Genomic DNA, 24,042 nt, shown 5'->3' with positions numbered 1-24,042 from the left:
GTACCAATTTGCTTGGCTTTCCGTTTGGGTCTCTCTCTGTCTATGCATACCTGTCAACTTTCCCAAATTGTTCATAAAGTTTACTAATGTGGTGTCAAGTTCTAAATATAAATAAATTCTGTTTGCGGGAAAGTTTTGCAAGTCAATCTGTAAACCTTCATATGGAACACCAGAAGGGTACTTGTTTTGAGTTCATGAAGCAGGTGAAACCGGCAACAGCAAAGTCGCTGAAAAAGTCTCTGTAATCTGTAAACAATGTGTTGCCTGCCAGTCCATGCTGTTCATAGACTGCTGCTTGTGTGTTGTGCTTAAAGGTAAATAATTGTTTCTAAAATATGTATGCACCCACAACATGTGCGCTCACTGCAAGTTTAAAAAAAAACTGTGCTGTAACCCCTTCACCCCTTTATTTTTGGTGTTGTGTCCATTGGATTTTTACTAACTTTGAAGTTCAAACAGGTTGGAAGGTATCTTTATGTGGGTCTGTGAAGCTGTAGAAATTTTGTGGTCCCTGTCCATTGTCGTCATCATTGTAAATGGCCAGCATGTGTCAGTGGTGGCGGGAGGGGGCTCAGTGTAGTTGCGGTGGTGGGTGGCCAAAATAACTGAGCCTTCCTGGGTGGCGGTGGTGGTGGTGTGCTCAGGGGCCTGGTGGTCCTCTGCTGACCAGGGGGGCATGACCCTAGCCAGCCTGCTGCGCCAGGGCACCTCCGGCCCTGGCCTGGCCAGCAGCTCTAAGCTGGACCATGCCCTGAGGCAGCAGCAGCCCCAGCCACAGGCCAGCTCATCACAATCACGAAGACGTGAGTCCAGCAGAGGTTGAGCCTTCACCTGTTTGCTCACTTCCTTCTCTCGTTTTACAAATCACTGGTTGGAGCAGTGCATGTGCCTGTTTTCTTTGGCAACACAATGTATGTGCACTTGTGCTTACCACACTATTTAGTTCTTGCAGATTGCATGTGTGTGAAAGACCTAAATTTGGCATTGGTTTGGCAATTTGGCCAAGGTAGGTATAGGCTGGCTGATGTGCCACACACGCACGCACGCGCGCAAATGTAGAGTTCTTGGCATGTGCTATTCACAAATGAGAGTAGTCATTTTTTAAAGGCAAAATGCATCTTGAGCACCACTTATTGCACATCTCATGACGGTGTAAAAGCCAAAATGTTTACCCTGCTGTAAATTCTTGCTATTCTATAAGTGCGTGTATACCTGTTATAGCCGTCGTGCAGTGTCCCTGTGTGCAGCTGAGGTGTGTGTTCTATGGCACTGCAAATGGACATATTGCTATGGTAATGGCTTGCATGCATAAAGTTATCAGTCACTGTGATACACCATGCGTCAGTGTGAGGTTCGTAAAGTAGGCAGGAAAGAAAATGATTGCAGCTTCCTTGGTTTCACTCAATGATGTATTTTTATAGTGTCTTAGTTTTTTGTCCGTGTTGCCTCACTAAGGCTTTGTTTAGCCATAGCCTCAGGCCCAACAGAATTGTTGAGAGGCGTGCACCTTAACCAAGGTTTCTGGATTAGTTCTGAATCATATGTGACATACGTGAAATATTTTCAGGAACTGCTGTTGGTTGCTTTAGCCATTATGAACAAAAAGTATTTTGTTTGTAAGCCTGCGATAAGTGACTGCAGAAACTTCTTGCATGCAGCAAAAGATTCTTAAAAATAATTTCTTTTAATTGCGTTAACTTAGCATAATGTCACACGGATTAAACTTGTTTCTATTACTTTATTGTACTGGAAGTTATATATAGCATGAGCACTTTTTCATTTCATGAAAGAATCCACTTTTTTAGATTCTTGCCACAGCATTTGTTGTACCTCTAAATTGCGTGTCAGAGCCTTTGATCTTGGCACTTTTTTATTGTGTGTCAGAGAACCAAGCTATATTTAAATGCGTGGGACAGCTATCACTTTAGTCAAGCTGTAGGTGTACGGCATGTTGCTGACTGATCATAGCACCTTCTTTCTACTAAATCTTTTCTACTTGTGAATGCAAAATAGTTGTGAATCCTGTGTAACATTTCTGCCATGTTAAGTTGTCACTAGCTGGCTTGTGAAACTAATGGAGTGTGGTGGAAGCAATGTCACACGCACTTCTTGGGGAGAATGCCAAGAGAGGGCAGACCCCAAGAGATGCGCATGTCACGACAGTTGCGATACAGCTTAGGTGAGAGTATGAACAGAGGGTACATGCAAAAGATAGATAGCTGGATGAAGTGAGGCGCACATATGTGCAGAGTGCAGAATGTATGGGAAAACAGGAAACACTATCATGATGAGGCAAGTGTGTATTTGACAAGTGAGGGCCTCTTTGAGATCAAATAGTGTCCTGTTGGAGTTCCGAGAGCTGATACAACTTTTGTTGAACTAGATGAAAGATTCAGTAACAAACTGTGAACAGATGGTGCAGTAACATGCATTTTAGAAGGGTGATCTTCGTGGCTTGTCTCTCTAGCACTCTTCCCGATGAGGGTCACCACTGCTGCTAACACATACTGCTCACGGCAGGGCAGCAGATGCTGGCCTGGTGGCTCAAGCAGCCTTTTGTATCACCTTCTCATTTGAATGATATAAGTAAGGAGAGTAATAACCTTTATCAGATTATCATTAGAAGTGTGCGAATATCCAAAACATTAAATGAATTGAAGGCTGTCCTGTTCAGTTCTTTCCTTGAATTGAATAAACACTATTTAAAAATACAAAATTTTTTAAACTATTTACCAAACATTTTATATCTATGTACTGTGCACAAACAAAAATAACATTGAAGCAAAAATGCAATATTTTTCATCCCACTCACAGGGTACCAGTGCACACTGCGTCGCTCGGTCAGCCAGACTTTTCCTGCTAAACACAATCACTCACAATAAAATGTTTAGACAGGGCATTTGGTAACGGTTATCATTTGGTACTATTGATAGATGCATCACTTGTGTCCTCTCATCCGAATAAAACAATACAGTTCATTGCAAGATATTTTATAGAATAGTGGGAACATTTGCGACAGTTCAAGCCCTTGCTGTAGTGGTGTAGTGGCTTTGGCATTGCGCTGCTAAGCCTAAGGGTGCAGGATCAAATCCAGGTCGCGGCGGCTGCATCTTGATGGGGGTGAAATGCAAAAATGCCCGTGCATTGTGTGTATTGGGTGCATGGTAAAGAACACCAGTGGTCAAAATTAATTCGGAGTCTCCCATTATGGCGTGCCCCATAATCATATTGTGGTTTTGGCGCTTAAAGCCCCAGAATTTAATCTAATTTACTAGTTCGAACTAGAATAAAGGTGCTTTGTTTTTTTTTTCCCACTGTGCCACCGCTGCAGACAACATGCATAAATTGCATGTCCACAGATGGCATGCATTAATTGGCTCACAATGTTACCTTTATAAATTTTACCTGCTAATGTATGGCTGTATATCCTCCTAAGAGCCCCGAGTTTGCAAACAAATTGCTTATTTGTTCCTAATGCTCTCTTTGTGCTACTACTAAAGCATGTTCTATAATTTGCAGTGTAACGTCAGGAAATTTTTGTTGTGAGTACCAGGATGTTAGAATTGTTTGGTACTAGTGGTGAGAAGGCTGTGCATTATTTGCAAATGATTCGAAAAATATTTGAATATTCAGTTTGATTCATTTTTGGCACTGTTCGATTCATGTTCAATTTGATCAGAAAAATTTGCTATTTGCACACCCCTAATTATCCTGTTCTTACCTTTCTAGTCCTAGTGATCATTTCTTTTTTTTTTGTAGCATCCTTGAATAAAGGTTTCTGAAGACTTTTGTGCAAATTTTTAAGGAAACATGTACTGGAAATGCCTCAGCTTCTTTATCAGGAGCATCTATGAAACATTAGGGAAGTTAAGGGAGCCACCAGTATTTCTACTGCCACCCAGGCTGTACTGTACAACTTGTGTCACATAATTGCACATGCATGCATGCTTGTGCGCTTCTATTCTTCAAATGAATTGAGACAATATGGATGCCAGAATGTTTAAAATTTTAATATATAAAAATAATCTGGGAAGCCTAGATTAACGAGGAGAGATTTTAAGCTCCTGAAAAGATATTGAAACCACCAGTAAAACAACAGTAAAAAAAAAAAAAGTAAAACGGTTTGCGAGCTTTCTCTAAAAATCTGTATTCTAGCTGCAAAAGTCTTCTAACAGATCACATTTCTACCGGACTAGCTTGCTCAGCAGGAAATCTGGATTAGAAGTGTGCTTGTAATAGATTTTTTCTCACACACTATTCTGAAATATTGTGGTGTCATGCCTAAACAGAATGCATTTGAGTTTGCCATGTCCTCAATCATGGAATTTATGCTGAAATAGTTGAGGATGAAGTGCAACTTGGAAAGGTCTGTAAAATCTGGCAGAATGGCTTGCTAGACATCCTGCACATTTTACTTGCTGTCATGCTGCACACCTAATGCATTTTCTTTGACACTCTTTCTCTTGCTCCATTCGAGCAGTCGAGGAAGTGCTTGCCGGGCACACCTATTCCAAACCTGGCGACGTGCACTTCGAGTGCAAGGTGTCAGGTAGGACCAGTTACTGGTCTGTGTGTCTTGTTTCCAACCGGTCGTATGCTTGCCGCATGAGATTGGCTACCATGTGTAACCATGGTAGCACACTGTTTGCACTACCTACCGGTGTCGTTTCTTTTATTTATTTTTCATCAGGTAGGCAGCCTTTGTTTAAATATCTGCTTGTATTTTTGTATGGAGCGTTGTGACTGAGAGCTTGTGATTACATACAATTTTATGTGTAGTTTTACTTTTCATTCTTTTTTTTCTTGTCGTTTTGAAGTTTGGTGTTGTTTCGGTAATCCATGTGCAATCTAACAGAAGAGCTAAGCGTGTGCTATTTACTTTTCTTGTTTTTTTGTTATCGTTTGGTGTTGCGTAATGATGAGGTGAAAAGTTTATTGAAGGTCTGCGTGTCATCTCATCTGGTTGCATTTAAGTAATTCGAAAAGTTGTTGAAAGTGAAGGTGGCATTGGTCATGTTAGTTCCTTATTGAAAATTGAGCTCCTTATAAACGAGTGAATAGACTTTTGCTTTCCTGAGCTTTCTTCTAATAACTGACAAAAAAGGGTGATTGGTACAAAATACCCCCAAATACATGTAGATTTGTCTCTTGTTAGGTTGATTTCTTTGTTAGCTGTGTCTTTCATCTCGTAGCTTATAAGGTATGTGAAATCAAAGCAAACATAGGGATAGAGTACATAAATCACTGTAGACTTCAAATGAAACACAGAAACATCATTTCTCATCACCTCACCATTAGCTGTCGATTGTATTGTGACTTGTCTGATGGTCTTGCACTGTGTTGGTATTCACTTACCTCTGACCTCGATTTGGTCAATTGCTGGCTTCTGGGAAATGAATAAGACAAGTTATTCATTTATTCCAGGTATGAATGGCTCTCAAGCTCTTGGCAAAATGCTACCTCCATCAGCCCATAGCAGATCATCAAAGCATTTGGACCTCCTCCAAGACAGCATCCTTCTAAATTCCGTGAAGTAAGTGTTTGTTTCAACTGTCTTTACGTTGAAAGGTAAAGGTGCAGAGTGTGTTACAGACACAGCGCTGCTTACTTAGAAGTATGCTTGCATGCCGCTTACAAAACTTACATAGGTATTACGCAGTTGCACACAGAAGGCTGTGGGTGTTCGGCATGATGTATGACTGCTCCAAAGAGCTCCACATTTTTGTGCTGCAAAAATTGCTCCAAACTGTGTTTTGTCAGTGGAAGCTTTGTTAAAGTTCTGACAAGGTGGTAAAATAACGCCGGTTTTCTGGTATATCTTTATTATCTTGCATTTCAGATAGTCTCTTCAGTGGGTTGGAAGCTTTCTGTAGGCATGCTCCATGAGAAAGCGAGAATGAAAGACCAAATAAAGTAGCACTAAATCACTATGGATGACATATTGATTTTAAAAAGATATGCTAGGAGCTTCGAGTGCGTATTGTCAGTTCAGTCGTGAGAAAAGTTGGAGAGGGCCATTGTAGCATTGAGCATTAACGAACTCGCCCAAGCACGGTCTACTCTCATTAAAGGAGACGCTCTTCAAAAAAGCTTTATTTTTTTAATATTTGAATTAGAGATTTGAAAATTCACTAATATATGTAGTTTTTCAAGGAGATTTCAAATATGTCATTAGTTTTTGTGTAGCTGCTATCATTCTCGAGTTATGCCCTACACAATGGAAAAATATAGTGGTCTTGTGGGTACTTTATTGGGTGCAATAAATTTTCACAAACGAGCATTGTGCCATACCTTATTTAGATCTTTGTAGAGTGCTAAGAGCCGATATCTATCCAAACAGCACGTAAAATTACAGGAACTATGCAAAAAATTAGGACACTTCAACTCAGTTTTTCACAATCCCATCAAAATAACTTTGTACGCTTACAATTGTCCTATACTAACAAAATGTAGCATACATACTCTTGAAGATATATAGATTGCTGATATCTACTTGAAATGGCAATATCTCTCAGCAATAGTTAGGATTGAAGATATATAGATTGCTGATATCTACTTGAAATGGCAATATCTCTCGGCAGTAGTTAGGATAGTACAAGGTTCAGGGAACCTAACAAAAAAAAAAAAAATATGTTTGTTGAGATGTCCTAATTTTCTTCCACAGTTACAGTAATTGTACATGCTGTTTGGCTAGATATCAGCACTTTGTAATCTATGAAGAGCTAGATAAGCTACAGCACGATGCTTTTTGTGAAAATTTAGTATATGAAGAAATGCCCACAAAGATGACTATTTTGCCATTGTGCACCACATAACTCAAGAACTATAACAGCTACAGAAAAGCTAATGACATATTTGGAATGTAATTTAAAGGAACGGTATAATTGGCTAAATTTTGAAACAGCTAGTACAAATAATAATAAAAGAAATGTTGTTTCGAGGAGTGGCTCTTCATAATTTGACCCTTGCAGGACCACAAGGCTTGGTCTAATTTTCAAAAAAAATCTTTGTTCACATATGTAGGAAAAATGAATGAATTCTGTTCTTTTTTATTGCCTAGTCTGTCATCATCAACAGACTACTTCAATACAGCATTACAATAACTATACATGTCATCGTCAGTCAGTGGCCCACAGACCTCAACACTGTCGCCGGTGCTGATTAAATCTTGAAGTAAAATCGCCCACAGCAAAGCGGATGACGTCATCATCACTGCAGATCAGGTTGCTGTTGTCACTGTCGTCGCCCAGGGAAGCAGTAGTGCTGTTTGCTGAGTTTCTTGTGTTTTCAAGGTTTTAGTGACCGCTACAATCACGACTTTTTCTTCCATGTCATTATATGGTTTCTTGCTGGTACTTTCCAGTACTTTCTAATGAAGTTACAAGTTGAATTAACCGGACTCGAAGACTGCGACTCTGCTGTATACACTTTATTGCAGTGAATTAGATGCTTGAATTGTGCATGTATGTGTGAGTGGTTGCTTTTCATACACACAGGGAGAAACTTATGCTGGGCTCTGCCAAAGGCCCGCCTAGCTTGTCGCCACCGTTCCTGGGGCAGGGTGCTGCGGAGTTGCTAGGGGCAGCAAGCAAGGCGGGAGGGAGTGCAGAAGGGTCGCGGCCGGGCATCACGCTGCCCCTGGGCAGCCTGGTGCGTGAGCGCAGCAGCCAGCAGGGGCGCCGCAGCCGCAGGGGTCGTCGCGAGTCCGGCCTGGCGTCGGCTGCTGCTGCCAAGGTGCGAGCCTTGGGAAACTCACTTGTGTACTCTAAGGCGGTCGTAGTGCTGTGGTTTTGCTTCTGTGTCTGACTGTACTGTGTGAAATTTGTGCCATTTATTGACTAATCAACAAAGTGGGTGTTCTCGTTGTCGGTTCTAGCAAGAAAACATGTTGACTTTTGAAAGCACTACACGGTGCACGTGCCAACACCTTGCAATGTTATTCTTACTGCCAAAAGTTGCTCTACAAGTTTCTTGTATAGTCGCAAGGTGAACGCAAAAAAAAAATGCAAAAATAATGCGAGCAAACAAAAGTTATCCATATTTAAAGTAGTAACTTAGCGCGAATACAACCATGGAAATAAGAAAGACTGACAAGGACAAGTGCTTGTCCTTGCCCGTCTTTCTTGTTTCCGTGGTTTTATTCGCGCTAAGTTACTACTACTTCAAATATGGACGACCAACTAGCCCAACAGTCAACTCTTCTAAAAGTTATCCAACTGCACTAATCCAAATAAAAGCAGGCGAAAAAAAGAGGCATGCCCTTTTGCATTTCACTTACCCAGCGAGGCCTTACGTTGCTTCCAATCAAAATGCAGCTTACATTGATAGGTATCGGCAGCTGTCTTCCCATTGTGGCCTTCGCACGGCAGCCTTTCTAGTAGTCGCCGTTAGCGTGCTTGTAATTGCCACATGTGCCATTCATTAGCGGAATGCTGGTAGCAACATCTTTTGAGGATCTTCACGGCAACTCAGTAATGTTTGTGCTGCATCATTTTTCTCATTGAATGGGGAAAAAAAAGCAAAAAGAAAACTCATATGTGCTAACGATTGTTGCTGCTGGTGTAGTAGTGGATAAGTAGAACATGGCTGTAAACATGGCTGTTGTAAATATAGGGGTGTGTGCTGTAGTTGAAGTCAATGTTACAAGTTGGCGCCACCATTGCTGTTGTGCACCCTCGTCTCAAGTGTACCGGTAAACTATTGTAATACATTTGTGAGAAAGTTGGAACTTCCTAAACAGTTTCTCTTATATGGTGCAGTTGTAACACAATATCCTGCAAATAAGAAAGGCTATGCGTTACCATCCATAGAGGCCACTATAGAGGCTACCATCCCATATGATGAAACACTTTTGAAAGAACCTGAATGGCCCACCGGCCCATCACAATGCAAAATGAAGAGACTACTTTGTGTAAACAGATAGTGAGCGTACATAATGTCGGTACTAAAAAAAAATTTATGTTGTGCTAAATTGAGATGTGTTGTTTTAACAAGCATAAAACATATTTTTGTGTAAAAGTAGTGACTACTTGTGTGGCATTAAAGTGTACTGTATGATCCTCATTCCCAACCAATCAAAACGAATGGCATAAACCTATGCGTCATGTGCCTTCTACCTAGCATCTGCTGTCGAAAATCATGGGTGTACGGTGCTGTGGAAGGCACGGAAACTGATTGTTGTAGTAATTTCAAATATCTCATATAAGCATCGTCATGTCTATAGTAAGCAAACGTGAAATCAAACATGCATGATTTGTGTCTCAGGTCTCCTTCGAACACCACTGCTAAAGTGCACAAATGTCGCTAGCTTGGCACTTGAAGCTAGCGAAGGCAGTGTGGTCTACTGGCATCAATGTGTTTGCAAAATGTGCTACAGGTGTAGTGGCATCAACATGTTTTTCTGCGCTCACAAGTTTCTGACCGCATGCACCCCACTCTGCCTCACGCTTGTAGCTGGCACCTGTGCATCTTTAACTTGCCTGAGTTTTATTGGAAAAACTGACGGCGAGTGCCCACCTCTTGGAAATGGGTGTACCACATGCCTCTCTCTCTTGCAGCTGGCAGATTGTCTTATGCTGCAGCAGCCTTCGTCATCCCCCTCCCGACCACCATCGGCTGGAGTGGGCCACCTGTCGGGTTCCCCTAGTCTGTTCCCAAGTCCCGCCCATTCCTCCCAGGCAGGATCCTCGTCATCGAGTGGCAGTGGGGTCAGTGGAGGCACACGCCACTCCCCTGCACCCCCTGCACACTCTGGGGCCAGTAGCAGTGAGACCAATGCACAAGCTTCCCCTGGTCGTGGGGACGGGGGCGCCATGCCGCTGGACCTGTGCGTTAAGCGTAGTGGTGGTACCGCAACTGGCACTGCGTACTTGTCCCCCGAAGTGACACTGACCCCCGTGGGACCGCCTGCTATGACCCCTGGCCCCCCACCTCCACCTCCTCCTCCACCCGCAGCTCACCAGCGGCACATTCTGGAGACCCTGCCAGCCAGCCTGGGTACCGGTAAGGGTGGACTGTCTCTTGGAACACCCTTGGGAACATCGTCGTCATCGTCTTCGCGGCGGCGGGGCCGAAGACCACGAAGCTCCCCTTTGCTGTCAGACCCGTTGGCATCCGCGAGGGACTGCAACCCCATGGGGCTTCTTCTTGGTGCTTTGGCTGCTCAGGTGGGCAAGCAAGCACTGCCTGTGTTGTCCATTGCTAGAACTGACTACAGTCTATTTCCGTCAATTCTGGTCGAATTATCCAGCAGGTCGATCTAAACAAAACAAAAAAAAGGAACTACACACAATGCTGATTCATAGGTAGGATTCTCCCTGATTCTAAAATGCCCCAAAATCCCCCCCCTTTTTATGGGTCAAAAATAGGAAACTGGCATTGAAGTGACATTGGAGCTCTTAAGTGGGGACATGGGTTGCTGAGATAACTTTGTTATTTCTTGATCAAATCTGGTAAAATTGCGCATGCTCATTCAGTGTTTTGCATTTATTTTAAATATCTGATTATATTTTGTATATACGTAGTAGTTGCCGAGATAATTAATAATTACCTTCTATTTTTTGTTGAAACAATTAAAAATTACCTGCTATAGGGAAAGTTTCAAACAACATATATTTGGATACTAGAGGTCATAAGGATAGCAGCGCTGGAAACAGATTCTAAATTGAACAATTATTTGTCATTTTACAGCCCATTGAAGTTCTGTGTTCACAGTATCATTAGTAAGAGCAAATGTACATGTAAATAAAAATATTTGGAGCTGAATATAAAAAAAATCTGCTCTCAGCATTGCATTCTCAATACATTTAGCTTTGTGCTGCAAAATAAATAATAGCTCTAGCTCTCTTAGATCCAAAAATATTGATACAGCAAACAAGCAAAGTGACCAAAGACCATGTTTTGAGAAAAATTAGAGAAAAGAAAAACTTTGCTCAGTGCAATGCTGAGGCATTGCTATTTACATATTTGCATTCAGAATCGACTTTTAAGCCTCGTAGTAATCTGCTTGCAGTACTTCAAGCTTAATGCATTTAGCTTAACACACATATATATATATATTAGGCTTGTGCGAATAGTGCTTTTCTGGTTCGAAGTGAATAGTAATTCTTCTCGAATAATTTTGAAGCGAATACTTCGAGTAGTAGCAAGTAAAGAAAAACACGGCAGAGGGCTAAGGTCTGGGATTTATTAAAGGAAAGTAAACAACTTGATTATTTACGAAAATCTACAAATTTTCGTGCAAAAACACTCGCTGTTCCACATGCTGGGTTTGAGGTGCTCTCTTCTGCAGCTTGCAACGGCTCCTGCAGTCGAAAAAAGCCTTTCACTTCTTGTCTGGGTTGGCTGGTATCGAAAGATACCTACAGGCAGCTGCAACCAGGGTTGGGTAAAGGTGGCTGCCCTTGCTTTTCCACCACACAAGGGGATCTTCGGACTGGGAAAGAAGGGGGGCCTTCAAGTACCCAGCAACCTCATCCGAGATTGTACGGCTTGACAGATGATGTGCACGTGAACTGAAGTGTGTAAAGGCACTCCACACAGTCTTCTGATTGGTCTGCAGAGCAGGTGCTGTTCTCACTTGCTGCTGTACCATGTTGATCAACTGGTACAGTCTCTTCTGCTGCCATTGTAAGTAGAGTGAATGCCCATTGCTTTGCGGGTCGTTCAGCATAACAGACATCTTTGTATCTAGGATCGACCAACATTGCCATTGCATTAAGGCGTGACATCTTTATATCAGGGAACCTCATCTTGATGCTACGCAAAAGGCTTGAGGCAAGCAATGCTGCCTCACCACCTTCGGAAACATGTTCAGCTAGAACCACCTCAGTACACTGCAACAGGGGAATGACTTGTGACAGCGTGGGATATCTGTCCCCAGACAGTTCAGTTGTGGCACGGTCAAGCGGCTTCAAGACTTGCACTGCAGCATTCTTAAGCTTCTACTCACTTACGTTCAAGTTTGGAACTGCTTCAGATTCTGAAAGTTCTACAGTGATGACCGTACAGAGCTTCACGAGCCTGGCCATCATGGCATGCTCACTGTTCCATCGCGTTGGGACGTCTTGTATAATCTCGAGAGGGTCCAGCTGCATGTTTCTCTGAATTTCCTGAAGCTGTCCTCGGGCCTTGGCACTCCGTTTGTATCTAGCCACAATCGTTCTGGCATTAGCACAGACCTGCAGAAACTCTGACACTTCTCTTTTGGCATCACTGACACACAACTGAAGGGTGTGTCCGAAACACTGCACACCACTCCAGGACGACCGCGCTACTGCAGAAGCAAAGTTCCTTCCATTATCTGTAAGCTCGAAATCGGCACAGTATTGTGAGCTGGAAGTTCCCACTCCTCGATGACACCTGTGATAAATAGCTCCAGGTTTTCTGCAGTGTGAGAGTCTGTCATCTCCGTGCAAGCCAATGCATGCACGTGTAGCACGAAGTCACTGCCCATTACGTGACAAGTTACACAAACGTAACTCTCATTTGCCCACGATGTCCAACCATCAGTTGTGATTGAAAGCGACTCCGCTACGCTTGCAAAAACGAAATGTCCCCGAGCTTTTTTTTCACCTTCTCTTTGCTTGATGCGTAGAGTTCTGGAATAATGGCTCCCGAGAACGTTGTCCGAGACGGCACGGCATAATCCGCCATAGCGAACTTCATCATGTCGAGGAAACCTGGTTCTTCGACAATGTTGTAGGCGTGAATACCACGAGCTGCGAAGTGAGCTATCATTTTTGTCATCTGTTAGGCTTTTATGGCCGACGCTTTCATTTTCACCTTGAAACTGTTGGCTATGGATGGCTGTTGACCACTTGCCTTGCTTGCCTTCTTGAGCTTGGATGGCCTTTCGCGTGCGTCCCGCTTCTCTTGGTAGTCCATGTGCAAGTCCAGGTGTCTCTTTAAATGCGTTGCTAGGGTTGTTGTCGTACTTGTCGGGGTCTTCAGGACTGCCTTGCATTTAAGACATCGAGCTTCGGTTCCCGGTGGAATCTTTACAAAAAAGTTCCAAATCGGATTGCTGGCTGCATGCAAATCCCCCACGGTGCTCTCTGGAGTGGTCCAAGGCGGCTGGGATCGATTAAATGCCGTCGCGGCAGAGACAGGGTCGCCCACTAAATGCCATTGACCACACCACCACGCCGACGAGCTGCGTTTTTGTATGCCTTTGTTCTGAGTATAATTCTGTTGTCTTGGCTTGGTTTGGATTGGATTGGGAAAAGTATTACTGAATCCAGAACCGAAACTTCTGAAAACGCCTTCTCCCTGCCGCGTGTGGCTATTCTTCGAGCCAAGTACTTCGAAAATTCCGAATAACAATATTCGAATCGAAGCGAATATCGAATAGCGCAGTATTCTGTCAACTATACGAAAATATCGAATATTTGCACAAACTAATGTACACACACACACACACACACGCGCACACACACACACACACACACACACACAACCGCATAAACCACACACACGCATAAACCGTACCAGCGTATTGCGTACTTATAGGTTAACACGTAGTGTTTCCACTTTTCGTTGCGCAAACACGGCGGTGCGTGGTCTCCATCGGGCAGCCCGGCAGAACAACAAGACTCGGAGATCAGCACAGCGGCCTGCAAGTGCCCTGTGCATTTGCACACGAAGCCACATCAACATCAACATCATTTTGGCGCCGTACCAGAGAGCGTTGTGGCGTCGTGCAAGCGAGAACTCGCGTCATGTCGAAACTCGTATAAAAAAAGATGCTGGGTGCTTGCCTGGCGTCATTTTACCAGGCATTATTTGGCTTTTGGTAACTTTTAGACCACATGCCATCATAGTTTCTCTTTTCAAAGTTTTCTGACACTCTTTTACAGTCGAACCTCGATATATCAAACAGCATGGTGATCGCGAAATAGTTTGGTAGAGCCAGAATTTGATATATAAAATCACGTAAAAACTGCGTAAAGAAATTGTATAAATCAATCAATGAACCAATCCTGGCACAGTAAATACTCACTTGAAGCTTCACACAAGGTATTTATTTCTTTGGCTGAAAGTACTGCAGCCTGCTGAATATGTAGCCTGCTTCTTATTAACAGCCACATGCTTAACCATAGCGTCCCAAACATAGTCTAAACGATCCACAAACAATAGGCCAGTGCCTTCTATTGCGCTGCTACTGCAGCGCAGAAGGGCCTAAGCAGCAACAGCCTCAGTTGAAGTTGTGAGCGGAGCAAAATCATCGCTTTTCTGGATAAACCTCAGCAGTGTCTTCTTTTGGCCACTACTTCCTCTGCAATCTCCACGTCCCGAGTGAGGAGTGGAGGCAATATGGACGCCCACACCCAAATTTAAACAATCAACAGGCATGGAGTTGGCGCCGACTTCAAACACACATGTACCCAAACCTACATACACTCAGCCATATTCACCATGCACAATAAACTGATGAATGCCTGTGATGTGATGACACCCTAATGTTACAGCAGATCACGTGGATGTGCGTAAGCTGCCCCACGTAGATGCAGCTTACAGGCGAGGATCAGGATAGCCAACTGGCTCTCCTAGACCAAGCCCAGCGAACTGCTCACACCAATGGAGCCCTAGACTAGGGGCCCCAACCACAGGCCTCAAATTTTGTTTTATTCTGTAAACTCTCTCTCTCTCTCTCTCCACATCTGTAAATCGAAGCATTTTGAAACAGTGTCAGTAGCAAAGTATTAAGTGGCGTCTGCTATGGGGTCTATGAGTGAGCCCAGTGAATGCGCGCTGCCACGCATCTTTGTAGAAGCAAACCGCCATTACTCACCAGGCACAGCAGGCGCAGAGCGCCGCACCGAGGAGAAGTCAGTGCGGCAAATGCAATGCGTCATTGACATCGAACTAGCCAAGACTCTGCTACTTTCTAATGGTGCCCTTGGCGCAAATGATGTGTGCAGCTATAGTGCGCAGCAGTCGGGAACGCCCGTCACGCCACCACTTTCTTTGAGTGTGTTGCGGGAAAGCTTGCCACCTGTCAACAGAGCACACATGGTCTGGGGTGGCGGAGGTCAATATATCCATTTTAGGTTCGACCCCGTTCAAAATATAAATGCGATTTTCGAGTTGATATAGAAAGTGTTCGATATATGCAAGGATTTGATATATCCGTGTTCGATATATTGAGCATGGACTGTACATACATTTTGTATTTTCAATCACAAGTTTTCAACATTAATCAAGTGTGTAGTGGTGTGCCATGTAGTTCATCATCATCATCAGCCTGGTTACGCCCACTGCAGTGCAAAGGCCTCTCCCATATTTCTCTAACTACCCCGGTCATCTCCAACTACCCCGGTCAGCCATGTAGTTGGTTGTGGCCATAGTTGTAGCCACTGAGCCATGCACCTGTGAACATTCTGACATCCAGCACAGCAGTGACAATGTTGTGAAATAGCATGGGCAAATTCTGCATCCTCGTCCTCATGTTTTTCTCTATTACACCAATGCGAAGGAACATTGCTGAATGAAAAGCATCAAATTTAATTCTTCCTGTATGTTACAGTGCATTGTCCAAATTATCTGCTCATCCATTATATAGGGGGTAAGGGAGTGAAATTGAGGGCACCAATTCGAGTTGCTTAACGCCCACTTATGTGGCTGTTTGTGCATGCTGGTACGACATGATTGAAGCCTTTAGCACAGAACAAGACAAAGATGAGGAGTAGACATGAAACACATGAGTGCTGACTACAACAGTTTTATTTGAAGCACTACAAGAACATTGTAAATAAACGGTTGTATGTCGGTGCTCGTGTGTGTTGTGTCTATTTCTCATCTTCGTCTTTTTGTGCGCCAAAAGCTTCGATCTTGTTTAAAGTGGCAACGAGATATAATGCATTTGCAGCATATTTTTACCATGGCATTGCCCAGTATTGGTGCATCCATTGCATGCCATGCGGTAAGCACACTGCATTCATAGATGATATGCATGCCATGATGTATATTTACTGCGATCTGTGACTACATAGAGCAACTTGCACCCAGACTACACTGCAGTCGTCACAATGTTTAACATGCATGTGCGGAGACCGGGTGATACTATGCTGTACAGTCTTAGTCAAAAGTTCCCACACTGCAGTGACCACGTCCGGAGCAGCCACACTCCGCTGTCGCAGCGTTGCCATCAATGGCACTCACTTACGCTCGCCGGTTGGGGGGATTAAGGAGGGTGAGAAGGAATATGGTTCTGGCTGTCATGCTGTGATGTGGCAAGAACTAGTGAGCTGTTCTGTATGCCCCTTTGTAAGTCTTGCCCTCAATGAGGGCGCTCTGCACGTGAGAGAGCGGTGATCCTGGCGATGTGGCACTTCGCTAGGATTGTTTTCTCGATATCTTTGCGCTCCCAACAGAGCGCCCGAAAGCTTTTTCACACCAGTTGTCACCTTGCCGAGCCCACGTTTTGGGTTCGAGCATATATGAACAGCGAATTTCGATGCCTAGTGATTCGGTAAACAAAATTTCAATTTTGGTTGTTTAACGCACCAAAGCTACACCTGGGCTACACCAGCGCCGTAGTGGAGGGCTATAGATTTAAATATCCGAGGCTTCTGAGGATATTTAATGTGTCCTGAAACCTCAACACACAGGCTCTTTTTTTTTTCACCTCCATCAGAAAAACAGCAGCCGCACCCGCAATTGAACCCGCGTCCTTGGGCTTGGCATCACAACGCCTTAGCCAGTAAACCACCGCGGCGGGTGATTTGGTAAACGAATCCATGCGCATTGAAGATCATTTAAAAAATAAATTCGGGACATCACTACCAGCCCACACGCGATGGGAACAGGCAGACTGACACAAATGGTGAGGTTGGTTCCCATTACAATTGCTATTCCGTTTTAAACCCAAGATTACCTCACCAGAACACCCCGGTCATGCGGTTAAGCTTCGCGGTACCAAACGGTAGGCAACGGAACATCGCGGCATCACTTTGGCGGCAGCTCTTTCTTGTCCACAGCGCATTCGTGCGGTGGGAGAACGAAAGGTAAAAGCGCAGCTTAATGCCACACTAGCTGACGGGCCACTTTATGATCACTAAGCGTACGATGGCGATGAAATGAGAGCGATGTTCCTTCTCACTGTCCTTTATCCCTGAACCAGCGAGCATCTGCGACTGCTGTTGATGGCAGCGCCACGATAGTGCAGTGCGGCTACTCTGGGCACGGTCGCTGCTGCCTGGGAACTCTTGACCAAGACTGTACAATAATTGGAAATAAGTTTCATGTGGTTGGCACATAAATGTTCCATTTTGTAGAACAATACATCTTTTTTTGTTGCAGAATGCTAAACTGTCTCCAAGGCAACAAGAGTCGTTACAGAGGTTCCAGCTACTCGCATCCCAAGGTTATAAGTCGAGAAATAATGCCGTAAGTTGAAACATCATCCGTTTTGTACATTTTGCCCATTTTTGCCTGTGTCCTTATGTCATTTGTTTGGACATGTCATGAGAATGGAGTTCCATGCGACTGGAAATTTGACTTTGCTGACAGACCCTTTTCTTTCTCTCTCTTGTAATGGAATTGTTATTTCACGACAATCATTTCAGTTTACTGAATCTGCATACATACATACATCACACAATTGTTTGCTATTTTTTTTTTTGTTCTTGAACTACTTATTAGAACCCTTTGAGGGTCGAATTATATTGAAAAACACTTTCCCAGGTGGTCAAATTACTTTATTGTAGATCTTGAATGCACAAAATGTATAAAGTCAGGAATAAATAGTAAAAAAAAATTAGGAACAGTATTTTGGTGTCGGCATCGCCCAGACCTGCAAAATGTTCGATAGTATTTCAGAGTGTGGTACTCCTTGAAACACGGGTCTACGCACAGCGCCTTATTGCAGTCTGCACACCTAAAATGCGTGTCTGTTCTCCTCTTGGAGCGACGAGTTGTGTTGGCGCACACGTGACATCTTCTCTGCGTGCGGCTGCCTTGGGCAGAGGTCTGAGGCACCCTCTCGCGTAAGCACGTTGCCGCAGAGAGCAAGAATACCTCGTGAGCGGTGGTGATAAACAAGCTAAGAGCAGTGCCAATCAAGATAGAAATCAACTTCCGCCGCCCCTGCCAGAGTGTGCCGACAAAGAAAAAAAATCACGCTTCGCGCGCCTCCGTTGCGATCACGCGGCGGAACCGAAACCGCGAAAACGCGTTGCCGCTGAAAGCGAGAATACCTCGCGAATGGCGGTGATAAGCGAAGAGCAGCGCCAATCAAGATAGAAATCAACTTCCACCGCCGTGCAAGAGAGTTCCGACAAAGAGAAAAATGACGTTTCGCGCGCCTCCGTTGTAATCACGCGGCGAAACCGAAACCGCAAAAGGGGTGTTGCCGCAGTCTGCGCAACACGCTGAAGTTAGAAATCTGTTGTGTTTATCTCCCCAAGAAGGTAGCACAAATTTCAGATGCTTCTTGTAAGTCCTAAGAGGTGGCAGCACCTCCCAGTGAGCACGCATCATCATTATGGCGCGAAATTTGAAACGGAGGGTCGAAACCGTACCCGTACGGCAAAGACCTTGCGAGACAGAAAACCGCCGCCGTAAATGTACGGCAAAAACCTTCAAAGGGTTAAAGGGCCCCTCACCAGGTCTGGCCATATTGAGCTGACAAGCACAGAGCATACAATGCACGATAATGATCATGTCTGCAAAGTATTACATTGCTACGTGCCGCGGAAGGATCTGAAATTTCAAACCGAATGCTGTTTGCCCTTCTTCATGTGGCCGCCACGCTCCAAGCCAGAGGACACCCGCTGTGGTTGCTCAGTGGCTGTGACGTTGGGCTGCTGAGCACGAGGTCGCGGGATCGAATCCCGGCCACGGTGGCTGCATTCCGATAGGGGTGAAATGCGAAAACACCTGTGTACTTAGATTTAGGTGCACGTTACCCAGGTGGCTGAAATTTCCAGTGTTCTCCACTACGGCGTGCGTCATAATCAGAAAGTGGTTTTGGCACGTTAAACCTCATAATTTAATTTTTTTTTAAGCCGGAGGATGACGTACACGTGCTAGTGCACCTATTACATGTGTTTGTCCTGTGACGTCACTCGTGGTAACACGTGACTTCGAGAACTATTCAAGGCAGAATCTATTATTTATGTAATATGTTGCTGGAATAGACGAATTAATGCTTAGAGAAATAATAAAACACACAAACCAAATGTCTGCGTGCTTTTTGTTTTATTTCGCACCGCAGCAAGAGAGATGCACTTCCGTTTCGTCTGCTTGTTCCCACGTCGTGCAGTCGCCCTCCCAGACACCGAAACTATGTAATTTTTACCGTGTTTCAGCATGTGATCATGCTCTATGATCCTCTTGTGTCTGCCTCAGTATTTGTGTAGCACCGACTTACACCGCTAGTCAGGTGTCCTCGCGCACAGTGCACAAAATCGTGCGCTGTGCGAAATGAGACAATCACAGCAGCTCGCATGCGACACCATCAGCGGAAGTGCGGCAGACCACAAAAAAAGTGAGGAGAAAAAAATAAAATAAATAAAAGCGGGGCTTATGATGCATGCGTCACGTGATCCTCGAGCTCCTTTATGCGAGAATGCAGGGAAGGAATTTTGCTTGCAGAGGCTAGACGGGGCAAGTAGAGAGACCGTCTATGTTTGCGGTGAAGCTCACCTCCTGAAATCATGGGTTCGCGGCACTGAAATATTTATATCTCAGCTATTAATATGCCGATTTTTAAAAATTTTGCGGCAGAATGCTCCCTATAGTACACGTAACAACTCCCAGCATATAACCAAAGTTTGCTGTGTGACCTGGTGAGGGCTCCTTTAATTGTGGTTACAAAACATTGTCGTTTGATATTTTATTTTCTCATACATTTAAGCCATTATTTTCTCATATATTTAAGACATTTGCATTATGACGGCTCAAGGCAAAAGAGTGAGCAAGTACAAAATTCTATATATATGTTGAACAATGTAATGCTATAGCCACAACTGAAGGCACAAATAAAAATTGCAATATTTTGCGAAAGCTTTCCAGAATCTAAAAGGCTGGAACTGACAACTGATCTTGACATTTCATGACCTGCATTATGGTGGAAATGAAAAAAAAAAAAAGAAATGCTTTATGTTAATGAAAAGAACATGCTTTCATTATCACAAACCAGTTAGCTGTAGTATGCTATGCTTTTAGTTTAACAAAGCAGCATTTGTCGCGTTCTATGTGCATTTTCACGCTCTTCAACTTGTACTAGTATGTGAAAGAAGTTCACATTTACAAATGCCGTTGCTGTTGTGGCAAGAATTGAAATGGCAGAACATTGACATTTGTCATTGCATGGTGGGGCACCTAAAGGCCCACCCACAAAGAGTACTTACTGCAGGTGCTCTCAAAAAGTAGCGGGGATTTGAATAGGCCACACAAGGGAAAGCATGAGCGAATGTTTGAGCTCTGTTGTATGTGAGCTGCTGTACACAAGCTATACAGTAGATTTCTGATAATTTGACTCCATTTAATTTAATTTTTTGGTTAACCCTTTCAGGCGGTGTACACAATTGGGTACACCAAGATTTTTCATCAACAGCAAAAGCATTGATGAAAGTGAAAATATTTAAATTGTGTTGCATACATCTTGAAACACTTCTGATTGGAATACTACTGCAAGTTAGAATAACAAGCGCAGAATGTTTTAGTAAAACAAGTGCGAAGGTAGGCGAATAGGTGTTTTTTCTTGTCAGTATGTCGTTCTACCGCAGGTTGACTTCTTTCATTGTTTTTCACAATGTTTTTCACCGGGCATTATTTCCAAGTGGCTTGATAGGTGTTTTTCAAGCCTGCTAGACATGAAATAGTTCTTGTTTTCGTATTTCTTGATGTTCCTGTAATGAGTTTTCGCATGGAGTCCACATCCTGTAGACCTGACATAACTCTCTAAAAAAATTCAAAATTCTTGATCTTTTCTGCAGCTATATGCTTTTTATGATTCTGAAGAAGTAAGAAATGCGATGAAAGTAAGTTTTCAAACAACAGGATTAATTGACGAATAGAAGGGTTAATGCAATCCCGGGAGAAGGTCTCTTACGGCACCCATGCATTTCTGTGGGCCCAAACCTTTGTTATTTCGATCCTAAAATTGGTCTTTGCTGAACAATTTGAACCTGAAGAGTCACCATGCACACGCCTGACCCCTATGATGCCCTCAATAACAACCCCTTTAGTGGCAATGTGTCTCGGCAGAGCTTAGGGGACAGTGAGTGTGTTGAATACATGTCACCTTCCATATAAAACGCCTATTTTCGGCCTGCCCTAAGATTTTCAAGCAATAACTGTAGCTCACAATGTGTGATTATGGTATTTACTCGATCCTAACGCGCGCCTTTCTTTTTTTCCCTAGAAAATTCGGCCGAAAATTGCCTGCACCAAAAGCGCCTGTGCGGTGTTATCGCATAACACTAACGTAGTGCAGCGAAGCTGACTTGAAAAGACTGTGCAGCAAAGCTGACGTTCAGAAACCGGCTGCTATTGTGCAGAACATATTTTTTTAATGTTAAAAAGTTCTGTGTGCATTCTTTAGATTTATACTTTGTTTCGGAGCTTTAATGCAATTTATACATTAGCTTTCAACTTAAGACACATAGAAAGGGAGTGCGTGTTTGATTTGGGGACATGTGAGATTTTGGTAAATACTGCCGAATGAATCGGTGGTGTGTTTTAATATTTTTTATGCATCTTGTTTAATTTGAGCCGCTGGATAATTCAATCAATTTTGTCGATCTTATCGGGGTTGACTGTATTTTACTCAGCTGTTCATGACAGAATTGCCTTGCGTCTACTGTGGCTTATTTGTCATGTTCTAAAGGTGTTGCCTGGCCCCTTTAAACTCCATCTGGGAATCAATCTAGAGTGTCGTGTTGTCCGTTGCTTGTGTGCAGTTGTCCAAATCGGGGCATGAGGTTTCTACTCCCGAGTCATCACTGTCGGCGTCCCCAGGAAGTCGTCTCGGGTCACCGTCCATGTCCCTGCCCCCACCACTTGGTGCACCTTCGCCCCTGTCACGTCCTCCGAGTCGTGATGTGCCGCAGCGCCAGGGGACGAAGCGCAGTTCCCCTGATGGCGAGGCTTCTAAAGATGTGCACCGGCCACGCTCCAAGCGACAGGAGGTTGAACACAACGCTTCTGTTAGTGGTATGTTTTTCCAATATTGTTTACTTTATTTTTAATGATTGGAGGAGATGAAAGCTGCATCAGTAGAGGGAGAAGGTGGTTCTCGAGAGGAAATACAGTCAACCTAAGAAAAAAGAAATGAAGTGTTGTCGAAGGAAATCTTTAAAGTCCATAAAGTCCAAAAGTTGGAGGAATGGCTAAAGTTAAACTCGTCAAAGATACCAGAAACCGTTACAGTTGTGAGTCCTCTGGACAGTGGCGTTATCAATTTTATTAGAATCCTATGAAGTTTATATGGTGAGTGACTATGGTTGAACCTCAATGTAACGAACATGGATATAACAAATTATTAAACATAATGGAATAAGTCTAAAGTGTTTTTCAACGATACCAGCATGTTCATTATAATGAATACAAGTTATACTGTGTTGCTCGACTTGTTCCAGTTCCTGCAGCATGTGCTTACTGACTGTCCCATTCATGTTGTGTGCCTTATCCAGCTGATTCATCTAGTGACTCGGAGTCTGCTGTGGGCGACTCCCGGTCTATGAGCGGCACGTCTGACACAGAAGACACTGAAAAATCTGCTGCGGCGAGCACATCTAGCAGCATTCCAGCTTCACTGTCTGAGAGGGTGTCCAAGCGTCACACAGACGATCATGGTGAGATTACCTACTTGCAGGAAATAGCACAAGGCATATGTGACCGGCATTTACGAACTCTCTCTTGCGCAGATTCCGAAGTGTGACCCGATGCAGATTATGGTAACACAGAGTTAGCTGCTGACCTTTTAGAGCGAGGCCTCAATGTAATATCAGTTACCTGTACCTTGTGCTTTGACAGAGTTCCAATAACCATGCTACAGTGTTAATTAAACCTTTTATTTTTTCTTCTGGGGTTTTACGTGCCAAAACCACCATCTGAATATGAGGCATGCTGTAGTCGGGGACTCCGGATTAATTTTGACCACCTGTGGCTCTTTAATGTGCACTCGTTACATAGTACATAGGCGTTTTTACATTCCACTCCACTCCGAATGCGACTGCTGTGGCCAAAATCGAACCTACGGACCACATGCTCAGCAGTGCAACGTGAGAGCCACTGATCTGCCGTAGCAGGTCTTCAATTGAAATAGCATTAACTAGGGATTACAAAAAAAAAAAAAAAAAAAAAATGTTGCCGATCGATAAATCGAAAACCGATAATCCGGACATGCTCGGTGATTCGGACAGCTTCGCGGCACCGCCAATGGCCATAGGATTAATGTGTAAAGACGGCCGATATTTCGGACAGCCGCCAGCTCCACATTTGATTATCAGGACTCCGTCCGTGGCTCTAGCGTACGCCAACTCTGCCGCCATTATCTCCTCTGGCAACCTCCGGACAGGCCGCCATTGGAATATGAACCTGGCAACGTTTAACGCTAGAACGTTATCTAGTGAGGCGAGTCTAGCAGTGCTATTGGAAGAATTAGAGGGCAGTAAATGGGATATAATAGGGCTCAGTGAAGTTAGGAGGCCAAAAGAAGCATATACAGTGCTAAAAAGCGGGCACATCCTGTGCTACCGGGGCTTAGCGGAGAGACGAGAACTAGGAGTCTGATTGCTGATTAATAAGAACATAGCTGGTAACATACAAGAATTCTATAGCATTAACGAGAAAGTGGCAGGTCTTGTTGCGAAACTTAATAAGAGGTACAAAATGAAGGTTGTACAGGTCTACGCCCCTACATCCACTCATGATGACCAGGAAGTCGAAAGCTTCTATGAAGACGTGGAATCGGCGTTGGGTAAAGTAAAAACAATATACAGTATACTTATGGGCGACTTCAATGCCAAGGTAGGCAAGAAGCAGGCTGGAGACAAGGCAGTGGGGGAATATGGCATAGGCACTAGGAATAGC

At 43.8% G+C, this 24,042-nt stretch overlaps 1 protein-coding gene across 8 annotated transcripts in view; it reads left to right on the top strand.

Moving 5' to 3' along the window:
- The window catches only part of LOC126531595 (bromodomain adjacent to zinc finger domain protein 2B-like), a 134,605-nt gene that overhangs the window by 6,998 nt on the left and 103,565 nt on the right, over positions 1–24,042 (top strand). For 5 of the 8 annotated variants that reach the window (XM_055071281.2, XM_055071280.2, XM_055071278.2 and 2 more), the window contains 8 exons: positions 645–803; positions 4,481–4,549; positions 5,425–5,533; positions 7,497–7,734; positions 9,558–10,166; positions 17,302–17,388; positions 21,909–22,161; positions 22,641–22,802. In XM_055071281.2, the coding sequence (XP_054927256.1) occupies positions 645–803; positions 4,481–4,549; positions 5,425–5,533; positions 7,497–7,734; positions 9,558–10,166; positions 17,302–17,388; positions 21,909–22,161; positions 22,641–22,802 (1,686 nt within the window). The remainder of the gene's footprint in view (positions 1–644; positions 804–4,480; positions 4,550–5,424; positions 5,534–7,496; positions 7,735–9,557; positions 10,167–17,301; positions 17,389–21,908; positions 22,162–22,640; positions 22,803–24,042) is intronic. The other 3 variants (XM_050179180.3, XM_055071279.2, XM_050179186.3) reach the window with 2 other exon arrangements.

The sequence above is a fragment of the Dermacentor andersoni genome, chromosome 5 (assembly GCF_023375885.2).
Source record: "Dermacentor andersoni chromosome 5, qqDerAnde1_hic_scaffold, whole genome shotgun sequence".
NCBI lineage: Eukaryota > Metazoa > Arthropoda > Arachnida > Ixodida > Ixodidae > Dermacentor > Dermacentor andersoni.
The sequence above is the reverse complement of the archived record's forward strand: the minus strand, read 5'-3'. Positions and strand labels throughout refer to the sequence as shown.